This window comes from Mytilus galloprovincialis, chromosome 3 (genome assembly GCF_965363235.1).
Source record: "Mytilus galloprovincialis chromosome 3, xbMytGall1.hap1.1, whole genome shotgun sequence".
Taxonomy (NCBI): domain Eukaryota; kingdom Metazoa; phylum Mollusca; class Bivalvia; order Mytilida; family Mytilidae; genus Mytilus; species Mytilus galloprovincialis.
The window spans coordinates 33,118,826-33,144,209 of NC_134840.1; the positions used below are offsets into that span (position 1 = coordinate 33,118,826).

The 25,384-nt window shown below is 29.7% G+C and overlaps 1 protein-coding gene across 13 annotated transcripts in view; it reads right to left on the reverse strand.

Moving 5' to 3' along the window:
* LOC143067767 (rho guanine nucleotide exchange factor 7-like) overlaps positions 1 to 25,384 on the reverse strand; it is a 39,712-nt gene that overhangs the window by 2,023 nt on the left and 12,305 nt on the right. The window contains exons 7-19 of one of the 13 annotated variants that reach the window (XM_076241291.1): positions 23,587 to 23,722; positions 23,007 to 23,066; positions 22,206 to 22,286; positions 21,352 to 21,501; positions 20,910 to 20,988; positions 18,136 to 18,257; positions 16,850 to 17,030; positions 16,193 to 16,243; positions 11,146 to 11,238; positions 7,894 to 7,989; positions 4,428 to 4,505; positions 1,258 to 1,345; positions 330 to 384 (exon numbers count right to left, since the gene is read on the reverse strand). In XM_076241291.1, the coding sequence (XP_076097406.1) occupies positions 330 to 384; positions 1,258 to 1,345; positions 4,428 to 4,505; positions 7,894 to 7,989; positions 11,146 to 11,238; positions 16,193 to 16,243; positions 16,850 to 17,030; positions 18,136 to 18,257; positions 20,910 to 20,988; positions 21,352 to 21,501; positions 22,206 to 22,286; positions 23,007 to 23,066; positions 23,587 to 23,722 (1,270 nt within the window). Of the gene's footprint in view, positions 1 to 329; positions 385 to 1,257; positions 1,346 to 4,427; positions 4,506 to 7,893; positions 7,990 to 8,716; positions 9,105 to 11,145; positions 11,239 to 16,192; positions 16,244 to 16,849; positions 17,031 to 18,039; positions 18,258 to 20,909; positions 20,989 to 21,351; positions 21,502 to 22,205; positions 22,287 to 23,006; positions 23,067 to 23,586; positions 23,723 to 25,384 lie in introns of those variants that run through there. The other 12 variants (XM_076241288.1, XM_076241286.1, XM_076241289.1 and 9 more) reach the window with 12 other exon arrangements.

Genomic DNA, 25,384 nt, shown 5'->3' on the forward strand with positions numbered 1-25,384 from the left:
ATGATGTTCGCTTTTGGGTTTTCCTATATGTGTTTAGTGATTTTGTAATGAATTGATGCACCATATCCTTTATATTCCATCATTTTTAACAATAGATGAATAATGTCTAACATTATAATTTTATCAAAATTGAGATGTTTCTGTTTTACTTGATTCCGAGTATTGAATTTGAGAGGGTAAATATGATAACTTAGTCATGTTGAATGCTTAATTTTGACCATTTAGACATATCTGATGCAAAAAGAAACACACCTTTTGTACATGTATATTTGAGGAAAACAAAAAAATATATTTTGATGTCTGGACAATCAGTATTTATGTCTACTTACTGTTTCTAAAGCTTTGACCTGATCTTTTAGTGAGTAAACTGTATCCACAAGTGACCTAAAATAAACAGGGAGAGATTACATTGTTTATTTTATAAATTAAAAGATTACAGAATTTGTAGTTTCTACATTCTCTTTTCCAGAGGTCATCTACTTTGAAATATTTTGGCTTATAATACAATGCAATTAGCTTCTGTAAATTCAGAAATTATTGCATGCATTTATTATTGCGATTTTGTAATTTTAGGCTAAAATGCGATTTTAATTTTTACGATTTCAAGAAAAATCCTGTTTAATTAATATAAAATATTTCAAAATGTGAGTTTAAATTATTGCGTTTACAACTCTGTCGCATTTTTCACAATAATTTCTAAATTTACAGTACTCAATATTAAATTTCAATAATATTAACACAAATGTAGGATCAACACATCAATCCTTCCTTTAAATAAACACAAGGCTAAACAATATTTTCTAGACATTATCCTTTCTAAAACTGGACAAAACTAGTCAACTAGATATAGAAGTTCATGTCTTCTTTTAGTCCACTTTCAGGTACATATAGCTATATGAGGAATGTAGGAGCATATTTTGAGAAATGATAGACCAATGTCCAGAACAGGTAACATCAGGGTCAAAGTTCAAGGTCATATTTTAGAAGTCTGTGTCTAAGTTCTTCAAAATTTGGCCAAGTCAGGCTTACTAGCTGAAAAAAATAAGTGAACTATAAAGTAATACAAGATAAGGATGTGGAATGAATGTCATTGAAAGGAACACGAGTATGTGATGGTATTTGCCTTGTAAATAGAAATATTTCAGAAAGTAATTCTGGATGGGCAAAAAGCTGTGATACATTTACTACCGATTTCCAATAAAAAGACAAGCTGACATTTATAACTTCTATCATGCCAACTATACAATACTAGCTTACTTTTCTTGTAACATGGTTGGGTCCCCTCCATCGTCCACTATTATCTTCTCTTCTTCAGCTATCAACACATGAGGATTCATCAGTATAGCTAAAATTACAACATGCAGACATGCAACAGCCATTCAAATTAAAATGAAGCAAAATAGTTAGAAACAAACAAAAAGAGAATAGAATACTGGTATTCAATAGATCCCTCAATCCAAAAGTATTTTAAAAAGATGGAAAATTCAGTGTTCAACCAGGAATTTTCATATTGTGAGTTATGCATGAATAAAAATATGGAATAAATAATTTGTTGATCATTCATATAAGCAAAATGAAAGAAAAATAAACAAAAAAATAAAATAAACTAAGAAAAATAACCTGTATACTCTAAATAATATATGACAGAGAAGGGTTAATCATGGACATTTATCTAACATGTTTTAATATTTTTATGACTTCTATCAATTCAAATAGCCAAACAAAGCTTTGAAGATATAACATACATTCAATAAACTAAAGTTTTCTAAATTACTAGTAAAGTTAATAGCTTGATCAAACTTAATTTTCAATGTAGGAATTTTTACATGTTATTATTCATCAATCAAAAATATATTTAAGTAACTGAATATAAGAATTAAAACAAAAAGAAAATGATATTTTTTTTGTGGCACCAATTTTTGATTTTATAACCCTAACTTATTTAGCATTAAGTCCAAAAGTATTTATTCAATAACCAATGAAAATAAAACAAACATGATGAAATATGAAGTTACAAAGAATGTGATAATATATTTATATTTTGTTACTTTTTATATTATACACATATTTTACAGAACATAAAACTAATTTACAACAAAATTACAACAATGCTCTTTCAAATAAAAGAAAGAAACATTCAACTGAACTTAATCAAATGTTTTAAGTTATACTTGGTTCATTCATCTCAAATGATCACGACATACATGTTTCTCTTAAAACTACAAAACATAATTATCTTTCGATACAGGACCAAATTCCCAGGAAATTTCTAGGTAATTAAGAAATGAATTAATTCTAACCTCCAGATAACAAAACATTAATAAAACAGAACAACATTCATTTGGTTAGTCAAAAAAACAAATTTAACACATATTCCAATTTAGTTTATAAAATGCTTTGCAGCATTATAACATTGTTATTTTTTTGCAAATGAAATGAGGCAGATTTGGGGTATACATAAAAAAATAGACAGATTAAACACAACAATAAAACCATAAAACAAATGACTTTGCATACCATGCATTTTAGAGTTACAAACATTCATTCATATATATTATATATATATATGTGTCTGTACTAAGTCGGGTTAATGGACTTTTGTTTTTTGTTGTTGTTCGTTTGTACATTCATTTTTTTTCGGAGTAGTTGGGTTGATGAGGTCTGTTTTACTGTCCACAATTTTTGTCCTGATGCATAAATTATGATTAATTGTAAATTGTGATTGTCCCTATACAAAAAATATGTGTAACAAACATTAGTATGGGCTTTGTTCATTGTTGAAGGCCATATGGTGACCTATAGTTGTTAATTTCTGTGTCATTTGGTCTCTTGTGGATAGTTGTCTCATTGTCAATCATACAACATCTTCTTTTTTATATGAACAATTTTACCATTTCAGTTGAACAGTCTGAAAATGTTGACTTTAAAACCATTGCATGTCAGATTGTGATTTTTTTTTTATCATGGCAGAAGTATAAACTAGGTTTTTGGGTCCCAAATTAATCTTTCATCACATAAAATATCTTCTACACTCTTATTCTGTTAAATTTTTCACGATATTTCCTAAGCTTGGATATTTAGACAGATTTCATGGTAAATAGCTGAAATCTTGTTTTAGTGGTATGTTACTTGACAAGAGTTTGATTTTAAAACTTCTATTTTGGAGTCAGTTTATTTGTACTCAATTGTGTTTTATCATTGTTTACATGTCAACTCGATGATTTATAACTGCATATTAAATAGAAAATAGAAAATTCATAGGAACAGCCATCTGAATACAAAACATTTGTGCATCTTGTGAAATGTGCCATTTTGTCAATTCGAAAGTTATTATTGAGAGAGTCAATACATGGTGTAAATATGCTACAAATTCTAAATTTGACTGGTATGTTAAATTGCTATCTTCAATATTACCATAATGATTAGCTATTACTGTTCTTGGGGACTGGCATTAAAAACTGTTTAAGAAGACATTCATCTTTAGTGTTTGAAAGAAGCAGAAAGATAGAAAAATTAGTATATGTTTAATATTTGTTCATTTCATTACAACATGTTTAGGATATTGCATTGCTTTAACAGAATTATTTACATTCTATGCACAACCAGAAGTTATATCACTTTCAAACAAACACACTCACACACACACACACATTTTACAGCATGCTTAATAGAAGCAGTATTTTTTAACAGGGGGATAATAAAAAGTTGAATATTTTTAGTTGTAAAATACAAAAAACAATTTTTTCATATATTTTTTAATTATATCTATTCAAATACATACTTCCAGTGTTAATTTTAAGTTTCAGAAATTATTTTTTTGCATTTAAAGACCTTAATGTCATGTTTCAAAGACTATAGAATGAAGGAATCCATAAAACAGACCCCACATATAAAATCCTTAAAATACTGACTGGTTGACAGTTGCAAACTTGTGCAAATTGAAACCAGTGGGTACTTTGAAAACATCTTAAAAAGTGCAAAATTAAACAAACTGCCCTCAACCGAATTCAAACATAAACAAAATTAAGTTATGCCCACAAAAATCAAAATGTGCTTGGCTTTAAAAAAGTCAGTTAATTTCCATGAAAAATATTTACATTGAGAGATCGACAAATCTGTCTGTATATTACTGAATTCATGAAAGTATGGCTGTTGTTAATTACTTTTTATCATAATAAATTATTTAACTTACAAGATCATACCAATATGTCTTCTTTAATAATTAAATAGAAAAACTTGCTTTTCTTATTACTTTTGTTCTTTTTGAAAATATATGCTCACAAGAGTTAGAATATGAATTTCATCTTTAAATCATTAAATCTCTCAGTGCAAACACATTATTTTTTGGTTTCAAACTGCTCATAAAAAAATCTATCTACTTAAACATTCCAAGAAACTTGAGGATCACCATGCAATGCAAACTGTACCTTGAGTACCAACATCTCGTCGAACATATCTATCTGTTGGCATAGGCTTAACTATGTTGATAACTTCCTTCAAAGGCACTATATGGATGACAACAAATTAGGTTCAATAAGTTTAACAACTATAGAAATTATCAGAACAGTCATGGACATGACAAGGCTTCTTTAAATTATCACTATGGATTTTCCATATATATATATGATAGTTTTACTAATAAAGTAATAAAACACATCTTTTTCTAGATTTGGATTTATATACAACATCATGCGTCATGACATATTGTAAGGACAACAGTCTGTTGGAGATTGAATGATGGGACTAGCTTTTGGTGCTGTTCTGTCTCATTGATATACACTGAGGTCCTTTTAAACATTATTTTATAACTTTTAGCAGTACCAACTTTATGGCATCAGATAAACATTTTGACTAACAGTTTTGAATTAAACATGCTTTTTGTAAGTATTTTAAGTAAAAATTTCAAGAACAAAAAACTACAAGCAAACTTCATAACACACTATACAGAAATATTCAGGAACAATTGAAATCATAATTTTAGCATCTATATAAAATTCATAAATAAACTTATAAAAACATCTGAATACAATCAAAATTTTGTACACTTGGATTGAAATTCCCAAGTTAAATTAGCACCTACTTTTTTAACATGAATAACATCATTCATTTTAATATATACATGTATAGACATTAGTGGCTTACAGTGTCATTTGTAAAGCATGCCATCAAATGAGATATTAACATAAAAAGAAATCTAAGATTAATACATAGCTATGAAAATGTTTTTCAATGTAACTTCCTGATTTTTCGTAAATTAGAATAGGAGTCATTAGCTGGGGTTTGTTCTTGATCTGTATAATTTAGAGGCAAGAGATTGTTGTCACATATGTGCAGAATTTGCACGGACATACCTGTCAACTTTTCATGTGGTTTAGGGGGTTGCTGATATTTAAATTAATGAAGATTGTTTAAATAATTGGTAATCCAAAAGTCCAAAGAAAAGATACTTTTTAATGATTCAGTATACAAACAAGTGAAACTGCGAGCTACTGCTCACTGATGATACCCCCGCCGCAAGTGGATAATATTAATAGTGTAAAAATATGCAAGTGTTCGGTAAACAGGAAGTTGTCAAGTGATGAATCTGAAAACGCATCACACGGTATAGCTGACTTATATAAATCCTGAAACCAAATTTCAGAAATCCTTGTATTGTAGTTCCTGAGGAAAATGTGACGAAAATTTTCAACTTGGCTATCATGTGTAAAATCATACAAGTGTTCGGTAAACAGGAAGTTGTCGAGTGATGAATCTGAAAACGCATCACACGGTATAGCTGACTTATATAAATCCTGAAACCAAATTTCAGAAATCCTTGTATTGTAGTTGCTGAGAAAAATGTGACGAAAATTTTCAACTTGGCTATCATGTGTAAAATCATACAAGTGTTCGGTAAAAAGGAAGTTGTCAAGTGATGAATCTGAAAACGCATCACACAGTATGGCTAACATATATAAATGTTGATACCAAATTACAGAAAGGGTGGATGTGTAGTTCCTGAGAAAAATGTGACGAAAATTTTCAACTTGGCTATTATGTGTAAAATCATGCAAGTGTTCGGTAAACAGGAAGTTGTCAAGTGATGAATCTGAAAACGCATCACACGGTATAGCTGACTTATATAAATCCTGAAACCAAATTTCAGAAATCCTTGTATTGTAGTTCCTGAGGAAAATGTGACGAAAATTTTCAACTTGGCTATCATGTGTAAAATCATACAAGTGTTCGGTAAACAGGAAGTTGTCGAGTGATGAATCTGAAAACGCATCACACGGTATAGCTGACTTATATAAATCCTGAAACCAAATTTCAGAAATCCTTGTATTGTAGTTGCTGAGAAAAATGTGACGAAAATTTTCAACTTGGCTATCATGTGTAAAATCATACAAGTGTTCGGTAAAAAGGAAGTTGTCAAGTGATGAATCTGAAAACGCATCACACAGTATGGCTAACATATATAAATGTTGATACCAAATTACAGAAAGGGTGGATGTGTAGTTCCTGAGAAAAATGTGACGAAAATTTTCAACTTGGCTATTATGTGTAAAATCATACAAGTGTTCGGTAAACAGGAAGTTGTCAAGTGATGAATCTGAAAACGCATCACACGGTATGGCTAACATATATAAATGTTGATACCAAATTACAGAAAGGGTGGATGTGTAGTTCCTGAGAAAAATGTGACGAAAGTTTCATGGGACGGACTGACTGACGGACGGACTGACGGACTGACGGACGGACTGACGGACAGACAGAGGTAAAACAGTATACCCCCCCTTTTTTAAAGCGGGGGTATAATAAAACAGTATACCCCCCCTTTTTTAAAGCGGGGGTATAAATATAGTACCTTTACTTATAACCCAGAAAAACACTCACCTGTGTACTATTTTGATAGTATGATGCAAATTTAGAATTAAATTATGATCTGAAAACTTGTTAAAATGGAAGATGAAAATTTCCAAATATCTGTCCAGCCAGTATAGCATGCTTTACAGAGTATTTTTATAGTACGCTTGGTGTCAATTAGTAAGGTGATATCAAGACCAAATTTCTAAATGTATCTATTTCAAATATTTAGTAGTCAGTTAAGAGTGGACATGCTGAAATGTTTTGCCTGCATAACTGGCTTTCATAAATTAAAAGGTATGGATGGAGCATGAGTTATAAAAGCAAAATATATTCCGTAATGGTCATATTTGGCCCAGAATATTATTGTCACTTTATCATTTTTTGTGTTCAAGGAACCGTGAAATTGGAGTGAAAACTCTAATTTCGCATTTAAATTAGAAAGATTATATCATATGGAACATGTGTACTAAGTTTCAAATTGATACACTTCAACTTCACCAAAAACTACTTTCACCAAAAACTTTGACCTGAAGCAGACACTATCATGTTCTATGTTCAGTGGACCATGAAATTGAGATAAAAACTCTAAATTGGCATTAAAATTAGAAAGATCAAATCATATGGAACATGTGTCCTAAGTTTCATGTTGATTGGAATTCACCTTCATCAAAAACTACCTGGACTAAAAACTTTAACCTGAAGCAGGACGGACAGACAAAGGAACAAAAAAACGGGGGGATGGATGGAAGAACGAATGAATGATTTCACAGACTGAAGAACATATTGGCACTAGGTGGGGCATAAAAATGTGTCAAGTGAATTATGAGACACATAAAAGAGTAATAGAACTTTGATGCCAATCATGAATGCCATTGTTGCCAAATCAGCATACATATGTCTCATCTTTAGTGACATTCTTTTTTGGGTGAGATTAAAACTACAAACTGGGCATGCTTTACTATTGTCTTTAAACAAAAATATTGGTAGACTTCTACATCATGTTGCTATGGAGAAAAATCTCCTAGATCATGCAACACGAAGTACCTTGCAAAACTGTGTCTTGTGTACCGGTCTCTTTGATGGGAGTAAGATTTGGTTTAGGTAATGGCCTCACAAGAGTGAACCTTTCTTTAGTTACAGCTAAAAACCACAAAAAAAACAACAAAAAATTAATTACACAGCAAACAACATACATGGTTAAAAAAGGGCAATACTGTTAACATTGAATTATTAATTCTAACAAACAAATCAATCATTTATGCAATCATAGTAGCAAATTCATATAAAAAATAAATGCTAAAGCTAAATATATTTGCATGTGCAAGGAAGATATGTGTGTTGCCTACTGTCTTCAAATAATAAAATCAGATATGGTAAAAGTCAAGGTTTTGGTATTGGAATCCCCAAAAAATCTTTCTGATAATATTTAATATAGCTGGAGCAGAACTTGTAGTATAATCTACACACTTCCTGTCTAAACCTTTTCAAAAAGCTGTCGATGGACATGAGTTATTAGAATGATAACCCAAGTTATGAAAGTGATCATAATATGTCACTATTGCAGTGTATATAGCAGCTATCTAACATTGATATGGAACATCAAGCTGCTTGTTCTCAAGTTAAATATCACAATATCAATAACAAGTGTGCAAATCATTCGGTAGTGAAAACGATTAAAGACTAAACTTAATTTATGTTTTTTTTTTTTAAATTAAATTTCCATTCTGTCAAAAGCTGTTTGAAAAAAAAGTTGTTGTTGTTGAAAACAAAACTTAGTTGATATAAGTTTACTAAATCCATTTTTTACAAAGGACAAATCTTAACCTCTACAATTGAACTCTTTGTAAAATTAAAAATAAACTGTACCAAAGTTGGTTTTTTTTTGTATTTACATGTGCCATTTTATTTTATACTTGTAAAGACATCGAAAATGGAGTATACTATTATAGAATAGTCTTATCTGTTTTCAAATCTTTGACCATTAAATCAGAGCAGTAGGATAACAGCTCTCCTACACTTTCAGAATGTTTTCTGATTTGCATATGTTATTAACAATTAGTTTTTATCAGTTCCACTAGTTTATAATCTTTTGATTGTCCTAGCTATTCCTTTAGCTATTGGAAATGTAGCACAGCAGAAACCTGGAATTCGTTGTCCATGTACATGTTGGAAATCTTCCATTTCTGGTGAAATGTTATGGTCTCCATATCCTTGAATTGAACCATCTTTATTTAATCTTAATTTTTTCAAATCCACTGTTTTTCATTGTTGTAAAAAATATCCGAGGCAGCAGTAAAATAAAATATATTTTCAATGTTTAGCTGTCATAGCAACAAAAAAAGCATTAAAAGTTTTTTTATTTAAAAATTGAACACTCTTAATACATTTAGGATTCAGTTCTCAAATTTAACAAATTTAGAAATCATGATTTTGTTTAACAAATAGAAGATCATTGAATCATTTTCATAACAGCGGGGACAACAGCAATACTGATGTTGGTAATAATACTGAATCATTTACCTTTAACCTGTTTGTCATAGGCTATTGATAACAGTAATTTTACAATCACTCAGTCTGTCAGTCAGAGGCCTTCCAATGGACATTTAAATAGAATTAAATAGTAAAGCACATGTACAGGTGCATAAGAGAAAAAAATCTGATCCAGCCAATTGATAACCTAAGTGCGCCAAGAAATGGTCTTGTCCATGCTGTTATGAACATGATTCTAATTCCTGGTACTGAGCAAATACATGAATGATAACAATCTAACAAAACAGAATTAATTCCTACTATATATAACAGTACATACAGAACAATGACAACATTTGAAATTGCAGCACTGGAAATTGATGCTAACTAGCATGCAGATTAATTTCTGGTTGAAATTCTGGTTATAATTTGATTTAATCATTAATTATTCTTGGATTATTCTCTAGCAAAATGTTTGCTAGCAGTTGTTTTGGTTAAGTTTTAATAATGAATTTCAGTAAAGCAACTAAAACAAATGCTACAATATCAAACAAAACAATCATGTGACACAAAAATGTATAAATGTGTGCATGCATTTATTGATGTGAAAAAAAGAAAAACATACTTATTTTTTTAACAAATATATACTCTTTCAAGTTTATCTACTGAACTCAAGTAAATTATTATAATAAGTAAAATTAATCTAAAATACTTAAACATATACATGAAACCTACAGTGTTCTATGTAAAACTATTGTTATATATAACATCATTCAACTTTATAAGAATTTCAGCTTTCAACATGAGTGACCTATCGGCAATATTTCAATCTAAAAACATTTTAAACAAAGAACTGCTTCTGCTTTATAAAAACTCAATTTTTAATGCACAGGAGGTTACAATCTAATGACTTTTTTCACATAGAACTATCTAATAGACTTTATTGCTATTTGTTCCCATTACTGGGCTAATTCCCGAATAGAAATAATGTCTAAAGGCTGTAAGATTTTATTACATCAAGAACTTTTCACCATCACTAAAATCATTCTTATAAAAATATTAAATTATAAGCAGAAATACAGAAAATTGCATGTTTTCAGTATTTGTTATGATATACTAAATAAAGATACATTCATAAAATTGCAATACAAATAAAAATCCATGATGAAAAGTGAAACATACATAGAAAGGTGCACACACAAACAAGTATATTAGAAGAAATCTTTGTTGTCATCTTAAAACAATTTAAAGACATCTTTTAACAAAGCAAACAGAATAACAGACATTCATTAAGAATACATGCAACATTAAAATAAAGAAATATCTCTTCATAATATTTTTTTAAACCACAAAAATCTTCTATACATTTTATACTTTTGCTACTTTTTTCTAATTTTTATATATGAGTTGATTAAATATATGATTAATGATGACAAGTCTTCCTTACAAATCAAAAAAGCTTTTGAACTGAATGTTTTCTTATAAAATCAAATATTTAAATTGAGAGGATTGCTCAAGACAACTGCTTAAACATTTTCAGTCTTCAAATTTCTATTCACCACAACTAACTTTTTCAATATTATTGGAAGCCATATTTTTCATGGGAATAAAGCTTTGTAAAATAGATCTGTATAATGAGTTTGTTAATTGTTGCATTCCTTACCATAGAACAAATTAACCATTACATTATGCATGTTCAACTTACAATATTTCTTATCTTTTACTTTCAAGACTTGACCATCAAAAAGCAAATGTTTACAGTTTTTACAACAATGCAACGATACTTTACAGGACAACATATAACAGACCTTACTTTGATATACTCACATGAATTAACTGTATTCCTTGTCTTAGCACTGGTACAGTAAGCTTCTATCACTCGTAAAATTAAAGAATCTTCTTCCATTGTTCTAGGGTCATCTGAAATTTTCAGAAGATAAAGCTTTAATGTTACCATACCTTTATATTTAATTCTGGAAACCTTTTACAATACTTATTAATCTGGAATGGACTGAATGTATCACTTCTTGCCTTCAATCTGCACATTATAATCATGATACACAAATTTACAATTAGTTTATCTAAATCAAAACTTTAGGCAGTGGTGCAAAAAATACATGATTATGTACTTTTTGCAGGCATGATTCAATTACAGCAGAAGATAAATATTCAAAGACACCTTTAATATCTGAGTCATGTAATACTAAAAGTTAATTTCATATAAAATTTTGCGTTAATATGATTTTTTTTTGTATCAGAAAGCTGACAGGAAAGCTATTAGGAATTATTGTTCCATATCTATAAAGAGTGTCAACAGTGGCACAACTCATATAGTATGTGTGATAATAAGTAAAATCTATGCACTGTCTATGCTGTGAGTCTTGTCAATTTGACATGGTAACAAAAAGCAGCATTACCAAACATGTAAATTATTACATTCAATCATTTCTGAACAAATACTTTTTTTTATTCATAGCAGTTGTTGTTATCTTCCATTTTAACATTGCAAATGTTATCTATTAGTTGGTTATAAAGTCTCTTAATTATGTTGATCTCATTCTTGTTTTTTTTTTTAAAGAAAGCATTATCAACAGTAAGGTTCGCTATTCAATGTAAAACTATTCATAATTATAGGTTGCACTTTGTAAATACAGCTGTTTCTCAAAACACGCCTCTTTTGGGGAGTAACTGAATATTCATAGAAAATTGATTTTGTTTACATACTGGTTCCCAGTTATACTCTCTGTGTTCCATATCGCAGAGACAGAACTTGGGAATGTTACCAGTAAATAAACACGTGCATATTGTTTACATTGAAATCTGTGGTAACCTTTCATTCGCGGTAGGGGTAGTTAAGAAAATTAGTGTAAGTTTAAACTCTGAGAAGTTCAGGGCATCTAAATGTTGAAAATATGCCGCACAGCCCTATATTTTGACCTTTGAAAAAAATTGTGGTGCATATGAACTTTCAATTCTAGGATAAGATTTTTTTCAAAACTTCATAGTAAAAGTGGTACAGTTTTAGCCGTAAAAGGAGTTCCTATGGGAAATTGCATTGTAATATTTACAGAAATGCAACCTATATAGGGTGAAAAAGGGGAACATTCAGAATTTAACCAAATTTGCTTTATTTCACAGATTTTAAAGAAATTAACTGAAATAAGAAGTTTTATAAATATTTAATGAAGATTGATAGAATCCTGGGCCTTAAATATGATGACTCAGCAAAAATTCACAGTTTACAGTATGCATAGTTTACTTAAAGTCCTGGATACAAAATTAAATCATAATATTTGCATTTTTGTAAGTTAAATTGTTAAGAAGTGCTTATATTTACTCTTCGCAGTCATTGAAACTCATAGATCCTTCCTGAATATTATTTATGGGGTATTTGTGTCCTTTCGATAACCCAAAAGTAAGCCGCAACACCTAAGTCTGCTTTTTGTCACCACGGCATAATAAATACAAGCTAGAAAAACAAAAATATCTCAAGAAAACTTACAATAGTGTGTTCTATCCTGAATATGTACTAAATATTCCAAATTGCTAGAAACAGCAGAATGATTTAGGAAATTTGAGGCCCCAGGGGCAAAAAACATAGCAAATTGTCTACCCCCCAGGTCATAAAACAAATAATTTAACTTGTAAATGCTATGAATTTATGATTTTAAAGTTCTTGATATAGAAAACAATAACTATGCTTGGAAGTTATGCAAAAATCAGATGTTAGCAGTCATCTCTACAACATTTTAAGTGAATTTATTATTCAGACTGGTATCTGCATACATACAACTATTGCAAATATGGCTTTGTTTGAACACTTCTAGTATATATAGTAGCTAAATTGTGTCAGATATATGGTTACAGATGATACTGTTGTGACAAGAATTCTAAATTGACCATTTGAGGCAGAAAATGTGTTCTTTAATTGACAAATAGGCATACAGTAAGATGTGGACTGGAGATAGAGGCTGGATTGGATACTTTATATAATCTTGAATGTTGTAATGATTGACTGCTTCACATTACAATTATGATATTCTGATATGCTTTCAATATGTTATAAAAACAGTTTTTAACAGGTTTTAGGCATTTTTTATCAGAAAATATGCAAATAGGGTAAGCTGGCAATAATTAAAGTCTTGTTTTCAAATTCTTTAAAAAATTGAAACAGGGGAGGGGGTATAAAATGTATAGTAAAGAAAAACTTAGAGTATACACAGTGATTTCTTTAAGACTTTAATTCTGATAAATGAGTATTAATGTGAGAAAAACTGATTTTAGAGAGTTTTCTATTTGAATAAATGTCTGTATAGGTTGCACTTTGTAAATACAGCTGTTTCTCAAAACACGCCTCTTTTGGGGAGTAATTGAATATTCATAGAAAATTGATTTTGTTTACATACTGGTTCCCAGTTATACTCTCTGTGTTCCATATCGCAGAGACAGAACTTGGGAATGTTACCAGTAAATAAACACGTGCATATTGTTTACATTGAAATCTGTGGTAACCTTTCATTCGAGGTAGGGGTAGTTAAGAAAATTAGTGTAAGTTTAAACTCTGAGAAGTTCAGGGCATCTAAACGTTGAAAATATGCCGCACAGCCCTATATTTTGACCTTTGAAAAAAATTGTGGTGCATATGAACTTTCAATTCTAGGATAAGATTTTTTTCAAAACTTCATAGTAAAAGTGGTACAGTTTTAGCCGTAAAAGGAGTTCCTATGGGAAATTGCATTGTCAATATTTACAGAAATGCAACCTATAGATAACCAAGATTGAATTGTCTCCCTTCATTTATATTGGAAAACAGTGTGAGCAAATCAACTTTGATATCAATACACATCTTGTATATCTACATGATTGTAAGATACTGTTATTACATGCATAAATTCTTAAAATTGTTACAAATTGTCTAAAAATTGTATCGTCTTTCCTATACTTCAAATCATATCATTTCTTATAAATGCATCATTCTCATGATTTGAAAATAAATCTTTCATCAAATCTGTGAGGCATGCCAGTTTTAAAACTTTCATGCTTAATATTTTATATATGGTATGGTATATATACTGGAAAAACAGTTGCAGCTATACTTTTTATTGCAAAATTTTAGTGATATATTTCTAACAAGATCAGTATTGATAAATTTAAAACGTAACAATTTTAATTTTGAACCTATAGGAATACAGCATTCACTAATAGTTAACAGTATACATTTTTTGTCTGCTTATAAAAAAATTAAATAATATTTACACACTGTAATTTCTGACTTAGCAGTACTGTATATACTTCATTGTAATACTCAATTTCAAATCAATGTGTGAAATTGTACATAAGCCATGATAAGGCATACAAGCAATATAAAACTGGACATTTTCAATTATATAAATAGATATTCACTTGTTCTAACAAATTCACATTGTTCATATAAGGAATTTATAGAGTTGATATTGTGTGAGGATGTGTATGTGGCATGCTTATGTAACCATGCATTTCTCAAACATTCAAAACCACTGGATTACTGTTTATATTTTCTCTGCATATAAAATATTTCCATACAGGACGAATACAAGATTTTGAACGATAACCTGTCACTTTTTGGGCGACTCTTAAACTAAAGTTACAACATACAACTTCATTTGACATTGTATGAACTAAGTCTCCAAGGTTACAAAATCTGCATGAGGGGAGGGGAACAAACAGATGTGTTGGTAGAACTTTAACACTGTCAATCTCAGTACAACCCAATGAATTCTACTTGTTCATACTCTATTTCTCATGTCATTTAAGAATAATTTTCACTAAATAAAATATCCTCCCTTTTTGGTTTATATTTATTAAAGAAAGATCAGAAGAAGTTTCATTTCAGTGTTGATGAAATGTTTTCACAAATAACTCATATTTACCCACCATTGGTTAACAGTTTAATGAAGCATGCTGTATAGTATTTTATTTTTGTTTCCATATTAAAACAAACTTGTTTGGTGTTGTTATCATTAAACTTTAAATATATACCTTTTTTCCTAAAGTTCTTGGTATAAGGGTAGTGTTTGTAATAGGGGAAGTTGGCTATTTTATGGTTCATGTTGCAGTGGAAGTGCTTTTTTATCATTTAGTCAGTATATAGGTGTCAGACCACAAATTACTACCTCCAATTTAGAACGAATGTGAAAGTAGGCCTACTCGGACAAAAAATAGTGCATTTGATGCCATTGTTTACTTAAACTAACCAACAAATTTGCAAAAAATAAAACTTTTGGTGAAAGGGAGATATATTTAGACAATTTTCAGTCAAAATTCACTTGTCTATGACTTTGCATTAACAATTCAGGATAAATGCGCTACATAGTACACTAATTTAAGATTTCCCGAAAACAGAGTTATTATGGTTGTACCTGGGTTTTGAAGATCAGAAATTTATTATAAGACTTTAAACATTGGTTGAAAATTGGCATGTAGAAAGGTGATACATGTACAATTGAGGATATGGTTTCCATGAAGTTAAACTTAAGGTAAAATATTTAGAAAGCTGTGAAAATTGCAAAGTTTGGTTGAACAGATAGGGATTTTTAATTAGTGGTCTGACACCTATAGGTATTTAAAACACTGAAAAACCTGTCTATTGATGTAGCAAATAAACATAACCAAAGGTTCAATCGCAAGAAATAATACAATAATAAAACTTAACATACAGCTTTACAAAACAATCAATAAAAAACAGAATTCATAAAAATCAAAAATAAATTTTCAGTTAAATAAAAAAGCTTCATTCTTGATTCTTGAATCATGCATACATATCATCAATGCAAAATAAACAACACCAAAAGCAGGAATAACAAATTATATGGGAATACAACATTCATATACTAACATTGTCTCCATCTGGATTTAAAGTCATACTCATCCTGAGAATGTGTTCTCACTGGGTGTAGAAAAATATCAGTTTATTGAAGTGTGGATTTGATAATACTTAATAATAATGATGGTTATACATGTTATACACAATATATCATTGAATAAAGTTGACCCAGCTACATATGAGCTGCACCAGATAGAAATCGACCGTATGCAAGTCTACCTAAATATGTACGTGTATAACACTATGATTGATTTTTTGAACATTCATTTACGAAATTAAAGATGAAGTTCAGTCCGTTTTGTAGCATTCAATTAATAATGCAACTGGGCAAACAGTCCCAGACTTTCTGTTGATTTTTTTTTCAAAACTAAAATTGGTTCAAAGATGTATTGGTGTTGATTAGCATAAGGTCGATTTCTATCCGATGCAGCTCATATATTAAATACAAGAAACTGTGCTAAAGTTATATTATACAAAAAAGTCATGAAATCGTTAATATGTTTCATTTTTCTTCATAAAACTATTGTAAGATCCTTAAAACATAAAATATATTTTACAGTCCAAACCTTACTGCAGAGAACTTAATAGTAATTAGAATAACACAAGATTATATAGATTATCATCTTGTTCTTATAAGATTCTGTAGAGAGCCCTGCATTTTACACTCACCTGGTTTTCGTCTGACTGGTTTTCTGCCCATTCTTGGACTTCGGATGCCATCTTCTTTGTTATATGGAATCTGTCTGAGAGGTGGTGAAGGTCGTAGACATGACATTGACCATGTGGAATGTGTTACCATGGCAGTTTTTGCCTTCGTTAACAAACTAATACTAGGTTGTGAAGTTGAGATCTATAACATAAAAGGGGAAGTGAAGGTTTAAATCCAAAGTGTGATAGTATTTATAAATGACATTCAACCCCCAATACTAGAACCATATTCATATACAGCTTTTTAACTACATGTCCGTCAAATAACGACCATTGTATGTAGACACTAATAAAAATCCAATGTTACTTTGTTGATTTTTCATATTCAAATTTCTAAATATTTAGTGAAAAAATTTCTCTTGTAAACACACATATTTCACTTTAAGGTTTTAATTGTACAAAAGTAGTTATCCTTAAACCAAACCAAAGACCCTGGGAGGGATACCTCTAACCATTAGTGTGTTAAGTCATCCTACAAATGTCCACATACCAATTCCTTAATGTAAGCATAAATTCAATATCATAATAGTTATAGGTCTCATTTACAGTGTTTTTGTTAATAAGATCAAGCATGCTAAAATTAAGTTTTGTATAATTTTAAGAACGAATGCTTATGTTTATATAGAAAGATAAAAGTCCTCAAAGCAGTTTCCTTTTTTTCTTTAAGTAATTCAAAGAAAGAATATTTTTTTCATATAATTTAAAGCAACTTATATTCATCCTATTTTCTCTCTCAGTTTTTTTTTCTATATTTTTTCAATTTAGTCCCAATTCAAATTAAATAATAACTTTTCTCCTCTTTCTTTGGTCCACCAAAGAAATGGTTCATAAAAAGTAGTCAAAGTGTTAATGTTTCCTTTAGATTCAGAGCCTTTCTACAATAACTTTCAGAAATAAACTTTATTGAAACATAGACACATTATCAAATTAAGAGATTAAGATTAAGGACTATGAGTTTTTGTTTCTAAACTTTAAAGTATAGGGTAGGCCATCTTTTATATGAAAGTTTTTTAATAAGCCAAGACCATGCTTTACCAATGTTAACAATTTGTGAACATTGCTATAGTTTTTCTTCTACATGCTATGAGAGAATATGCTTTAGATGACTATAAAGGCTGAGGTTTCCATGCTACACCAGATTTTGACCTCACTTTTTGATTTTCAGGTTTATTTTGACCACTACTGGTTTCCATTGATCCCCCATTTTTTAAGAGCTTCATCTGTTCCTGTAAGGTGTTTAGACATACTTGAAGACTTTGTGGTTTGGTTGTCCCTGAGGTATAGTTAGCCTGCTGTTTTAAATGGTCTAACCATGCTTTTACTTCAGTATTAGTTCCACATGTTACTGTTATTTTCTCTATCATGTTCCCTGAAATATGGTAGAAAATATAGTAAGGATTGTACAAAATTTCCTGAATAAAACTTTTGTTTATTTACAAAGATTTCAGAAAAAAAACTCTTTTAATATTCAATTAATCAACATATGAACAAAATATGTGATTTCAAATATACTCCATTCCAAGGCTTCCAAAACGGTCATATATTCCGGACATTTGATTAATGTCCGGTAAAAGTCCGGCTGGGCAAAGCATGAAACGGTCATATACATTTTAGTTTTCAAGGCTTTTTCTTGATTAATTACTATCAAAACAACCCCTACTTCAAAACTTTCTAATTTTAATCAAGGCTAATTAGTTGTTGGACAGGTGATATCTACCTGTTCAATTGACAGGTAAACTACCGTATAAATCGTTAAATAAGCCGCAGGTTTTTTTCTCTGCCTTTGTCCCTGCGTGTTATACTCGGGTGCGTGTTATGTATGTATTATTTTCTGTTTTCAGGACGACGGTGAAAAAAAAAATATCTGGATTTGTTTTCTGGAGACAGTCAGATTGTCAAGTGCTTGCAGTGACTTGATAAATTGTTAATGTGTCATATTTTGTTATGAATAAATAAATATATTTACTAAATCGTTTGTTTTTATTTCATTCAATCATTGTTGGTTTACAGGAAGTCGATAACCATGTGTTAGTGTTCATTTCGTAAACAAAGAAAGATAACTGTGTCCATACAGGATATTAATTGTGTATTTATCATAAATATGTAGTTGTTAGTTGATTTAATGTGTTTTAATATAAAATTTTCTAATGAAATAATAAAGAAAGTGATTGTGTGTCTTGCCAATATTACAAGTTTCTTTAAATGACGATGGTGATGCATGTGCTTAAATCGACACTTTAAAGTGCTTCATAAACAAAGAGATAATCGTGTTTGAAAAGAGGTACCAAACAGGATAAAATACTGAGGAGTAACTGTTTGTCGTTTTATTGTGTTTCAAAACGAAATATCTTTACGAAATATTATTGGATGTTTAACTAAAAAAAAAAGAATACTAATTTTTATAATTTAATCTGTTAAAACATTTATTTATTGCCGTCTTATTTTAATTCCCCTTGTCATTGCTCATAACACTTTCATTTAAAAATAGACAATGACTTGCAAAAAGTAAATTGTTTTGTTTGTGGTATTCATCCAAATTAAAATTGAAAAATGTTTGTTACTTTCAGAACTTCGACTTTTATTTTATAGACAACAATAAAATTCTTAAGATTGATTTAATTAAAAAAAAATCTGACTTTTGGGTGAACAGTTTTCACACGTGGGTACAGGTAAGTAGGTCATAATCAAGGTAAACAATGGCAGTTTTATGGCTTGGGTGACATTTCATGCATATATTTTTAAGATTAATTTAAATCCTTAATGCCAATTCAAACAATAAACAAGCAATCAATACCATACTAATTTTAATCAAAACAACAAGGTTCAATGGACACCCAAGCTGTCAACACATGGCCATTGTTGACAAAAAACATCAAACGAAACTGGCATAATTAAAACAATGAGAAAAGTATAATTATTTTATTAAGATTTTTTATTTTAATATGACACAAATAAATACATTCAAAAATACTCTCAACTTTCTCACCAATCTGAAAATAGAAATGAAACAAATTACGGTGTGAGTTACAAAAGGAGAAAATATTCATGACACTATCAGGTCAGTAGAATAAATATACGTTTTCTTCAGTGTGCGCTTAATATTCAGGTGCGTTTTATGTAAGGACAAAAACAATCTTCACCCAAAAAAACGGCCGTGCGGCTTATAAAACGATGCGCTTTAAATTCGAAAATATACGGTATGTTCAGTACCTGACATCGTATAAATTGATTGGTCTATTCACAATTATTTTCTTACATTTCAGCGGTTTGTAGCTCATTGATTTAGTCCAAAAGATTAAAATTATAAGAAATTAGTTTATCTACATGATTTGATAAAAAAATTTAAAAGGTTTAAATGAAAAATCGTCAGAACTACGTCGAATGAACTAGAACACGTGTGCGCATGTGCAAAGGTGGGAAATTTAATTATGCATCCTTTATTTCTTCAAAATGCTAAAATTATCATTGATACCTGTATCTTAACGTTCATTTCAAACATTTTGTTGAAGAAATAACGTGGAAAGAGCTTCTTCACTCAGTTACGCTTTGCAAACGTACACGGATTTTACGCATCCGTTTACGGTCCATGTTTTACCATTGTCAAGTCAACATCCGGTTTTAGAAAAACGTGATTTTCAAAACGAAAATGAAGTTTTTGACATGTCATTTTGCACAAATAAAGAGTCTATGGCAGATATGAGCACGCTGATGTGCACACTTTGAATGATACACTGCCAATTTAACAGTTTACATCCAAACATCCAAAACAAAGTAATGTTTAAAATCGTTTTTTAATCTAATGTCATTATCATTGGAATGGCCATCTGATTACCATAATTGCCTTTTGTGACTTAGTCTTAAGGGATTAAAATCGGGATCAGATATAAAATGTCCGGCTGGCTCAAATGTTTTTTGGAAGCCCTGCTCCATTCCAGCATATCAGACTGGATGGCAAATGTTTTTTTGCAAGAAGAGTTGTTCAAAGAGTTACACAGTGATTCTACAATGTATGTAACCATACCTGAAATTTCAAAACTGCTTGGAAAATTTTCCTCATCATCACATGTGCTTACATTTAGACCACTGAGAGGAATTTGTCCCTGCAAATAAAATATAGATAAAACATGTGTTAACAAATATCCAGTTAAATCTTAACTTGAAAAACAATAATTTCAGCACTTCATTACTTACCTATATCTTTTGTGGGTTTTTTTTCAGATCATCTTATATGATGCTACAACATTTTCATGATATTTCTGTCTTGTTAATGTAAATTAAGTGCTATAAATATACATGAAAATAAGTTGTATTGTTAAAATCAGATGATCAAAATTTGAATGTACAAGAATGTATGCCATTTATGGTATGTGTTTTGATTTTTATGAGACGCCTTTCATTTCTTTTAAAGGACATAACTCTAATTAAAATGAAATTTTTATAATAAAAATAAATAAGCATATTACCTCATAAGTGTAACCACTTAATCTAGGACTCATTGATAACATGACCAGCATGTTAGGAAATAAAACAAATATTCTGTCATACTTTTCTCCAGATGATGTGAATACATGAACCTGGGATAAATGTAGAACCTCACCAAACTTTGACATCTCCTGAAAAATGAGTGAATTATAGACATATTAACTACTATCATATACAGAAACTATGAACTATAATATATGAGGAAAACAAGATAAATGCACTCACTCTTTAGTAGTGGAAAAATAATTTCTGCTGTGTGATTATTTCATTATCTTTTTAATATCTGCATTGTTAAAAGTTAACTATTATTCTTAAATCAACAAACAAAGAAAATCAGCAATATAGCTGTGGTCCTTGCAAGTTACACACAGTGCACAATGGAAATGACATCCACTTCAAATTAGAATGTCAAAACATAAGTGCTTCCGTAATGCAACACTAGTTCTGTATTTAACAATTTGTTTTATAACATGACTTTCATATTTATGCATTTTCCTGTACATTTCCTATGTCATAATGCTTACATTATTATGTCACAGTAAAAAATGATTGTTGAATAACATCATTTACACTAATTGACATCAGGTAAACAAGTGTAACTCTTTCATACAAATCATAAGATTGGTCTTTTTAAAAGTTTGAAAATATCTTTGAGCATTTGAAATAAAAAAAAAATTATTCAGATTTATTTATTATCTTTGAGGAGCTTTAAGTTAAATGTACTTTTAACTAAACAGGTTTTAAAATATCTAAGGTAAAAGTAAATGACATATTATATTAAATAATGTATGTCATGAATTGGTGTTTTTTTTTGTATCTTTAAAAGCAGACTTACCTCCCCTTCCCAACCTTTTATTGCACTTGTTAATATTTCATATTCCATTTCTTTCACTTTTCTTATTTCCATACAGGCATTCTGAAATATATAATATTAAATAATAAGTAAAGATAATTGGTTGCATTCAACAACTATGACATGGATAATCCAGACAAGTATTGTTTTTCTATACATGTTCACAACATTTACTTTGGGAGCATGTGAAAGTCTTCTGCATTTAATTCATTTTTTTTTTTATTTAACAGTAAATATTATTGGATCAAACCAAATCTTTTTAAATGGCAAGGACATTATGATGTTATTAAGACTAATTATATAATTCAAACTTACATTAATACTTGTAAAGAATCTAACAAAATAATTTCAACTAGATAAATGCACACAATTAATTCTCCTTGAAGCTATGGCACAAGTGAGGAAAAATCTGGTATCAAAATTTTTAATATAAACACAAAGTTGTAAAAAACCTTGTACAAGATATACTGTAAGATATTTTCGACAATATTGTGACAAAAATTTCTTGCATCAGCATGACATTTTCAAAATATTAATTTTTGTCAATCAAGATGTAGGATATCAAAGGAGCTAACAATTTCTTTCACTATGGTCTAGCAAGATGAGGAATGGTACAGTATATCTAAAAGCTATAACTTGCAGATGTTGACTAAATATGACAAATATCTATATATTGTAAACCAACAAATTTTTGCAAGCTATTATCATAGTGTGACAAGTATATCCAGTGCTGTCAGTAACAGTTCTAATAACAAAAAGGTTTTGCTTGATCATTTTACTTACTGATACGTCTCTATAAATAGCTATAGCTCTCTGGGTATCCCCTCTGTCTACATGACTTTCCTATAAAATACATAAAACTTACATCAGACAAAGAATTTATACACCTTCACTTGGTTCAATAAATTATATCCTTCATTATGTTTCTCTATAACCTTTAGTTATAAAGCAGTTGACTCTATTAAAAACATGTGTTTACAAATGCTGTATAATATCTGTTTGAAAGTGTAAATTGAGACTATTAATGACCTTTACTTATAATGTTGTTCTAATATTACCATATGTCTTATATCCTATAATCTAGCATGCAATCAAAACCAACCTGTTAAGACACAGAGGTTTTTTGTGCTAAGTTTTCTCTTCGTGATCATGGTCCGATTCAAAGATAAATGATGAGTTATATTTACTTACTAAATACAGATTAATTATCATCAGATGCTTTAAAATACACTCTTTCATAATCGTTATTTGAGAAAAAATCTAATATGCAATATATCTATGCTACTTATATCGTCTTGTAAATATAAGTTAACAGTACCCATATCTCTATATATAGTTTCATTTTTCAGTAGTGTCTACCAACCTCTATGTGTCTCTCTAATTCTTTGAGAAGGCTGGGATATTTATCTAGTCTTGTGAAAGGTTTATATAAGTTTGTGGTTAAGATCATAGCACCAGGTGGAGCACCATCTTGCTCCATATATTTGTTTAATTCATCCCTGAAATAAAACATCAATTATTAAACGGTAATGAAAAACACTTAAAATTCAATCTTTTTCTTAAAATCATTTCAACACAATTCAAATATTAATTGATAAATGACAATTTTGCACTCTATAAATTGGAAAAAATGGATATTGATAATTGCATATGAGGCAAAATTTTCTCTTACTATGCAAAACCAATATCTGAAAGGAACTATTGCACTACATAACAGTTGCTGGACTGAGTGGTCTAAGTAGATTTACTACTGTACCACTACAACCTGTCAACACTGAGTTTGCAAGTTCAAGCCCCACACATGGCAGTCACATTTGACTCCAATATTTATGTACTAGGATCTCCCAGCACTCGGGCTTCCTCACTAAAAACTGGCTGCCTCGAAATAGACAATAGTAGCCAATAGAAAAGTGAAACTGGCATTCACACACAAAAAACCGATAAGTGACAACAGTAAATTATATCATTCAAGTTGTCACTAAACATAGGCATATATATATATATAAAACACCCACTCACACAAGACGTGACAACAGATTTACAGTGATTTTATGCTTCTAAATATAGAACAGCATCCTGTAATTATACTGAAGAGAAAAAGATGATCATTCCTGTACACTTAAAAATACTTTGTGTATTGCGTTAATATGATTTTCATCATATCATCTTGTTAGAATTTTGTGGTCCAGACAGCAGTTGTCTTTCTAAGACAATAAAGCCTCAAACGTTAGAATGGAATTGAAACAATAATTAAAATTATGACTGCAATGTTATACTATAATAATTACAAATACCAGATATTTTTCCAACTCATCAAAGTATTTTTTTTAATTTTTACCTACATTTATAACTTCCTGGTGATGAATATTATGACTTTATCATTTAATAAAGAATGATTTATGGTTAGTTTTAAACTATTTAAGTAGGCTGAAATCAATTATTTTAAATTCTTTTTACTACTTATGACAAATTAAGAAGTTTGCTCCCTAAAAAACTGCTGATGTCTGTGTATGATTTAGCACTTACTAAAGTTTTACCAAATGATAATAAATTTGTACAATAGGCATATGAAGAAAGTGCAGGACTTTCTGGTACTAGTAAGTAGCCTTTTCTTTCGTTATAAAATGTAGCTGGATATTTGTGCTTTTTTTTTTAAATATTACAGTGCATAAATTTTTGTAGAATAAATGTATCACTATTTAGCACTTTGAATTTCTAATGAATATAACATAGTTTTAGTTTACATGTGCATAATCATTTCACAATAATTCACCAACATCAAGTCTGTGGCATTTTACTGTCGATGTGCCATATGTTTATGAATGTGCTATATATCCCTCTGTATTTTGCTTGTTAAATCAGTTTATATTGCTCCTCAGAGATATTCCATTAAACTATAGGAAAATTTACAGACATAATACCAGTCAGCTGTAATGAATTGAATTACTATTTTTTTCTGCAAATCTTTGACTTCCTGTTCATACATGTACTGATGCTTCTCATGTAACATTATTTTTTAAATCTTTGTAGATAAATCATCCTTTCTATAATTTAAAATGTATTGAACCAGTAAAGAAATTACAAAGTAACAATCACATTTTCCATTTATAATATAAGAAGAAATTTTCTCAGAACATATTCATAAATTCAAAAAATATACT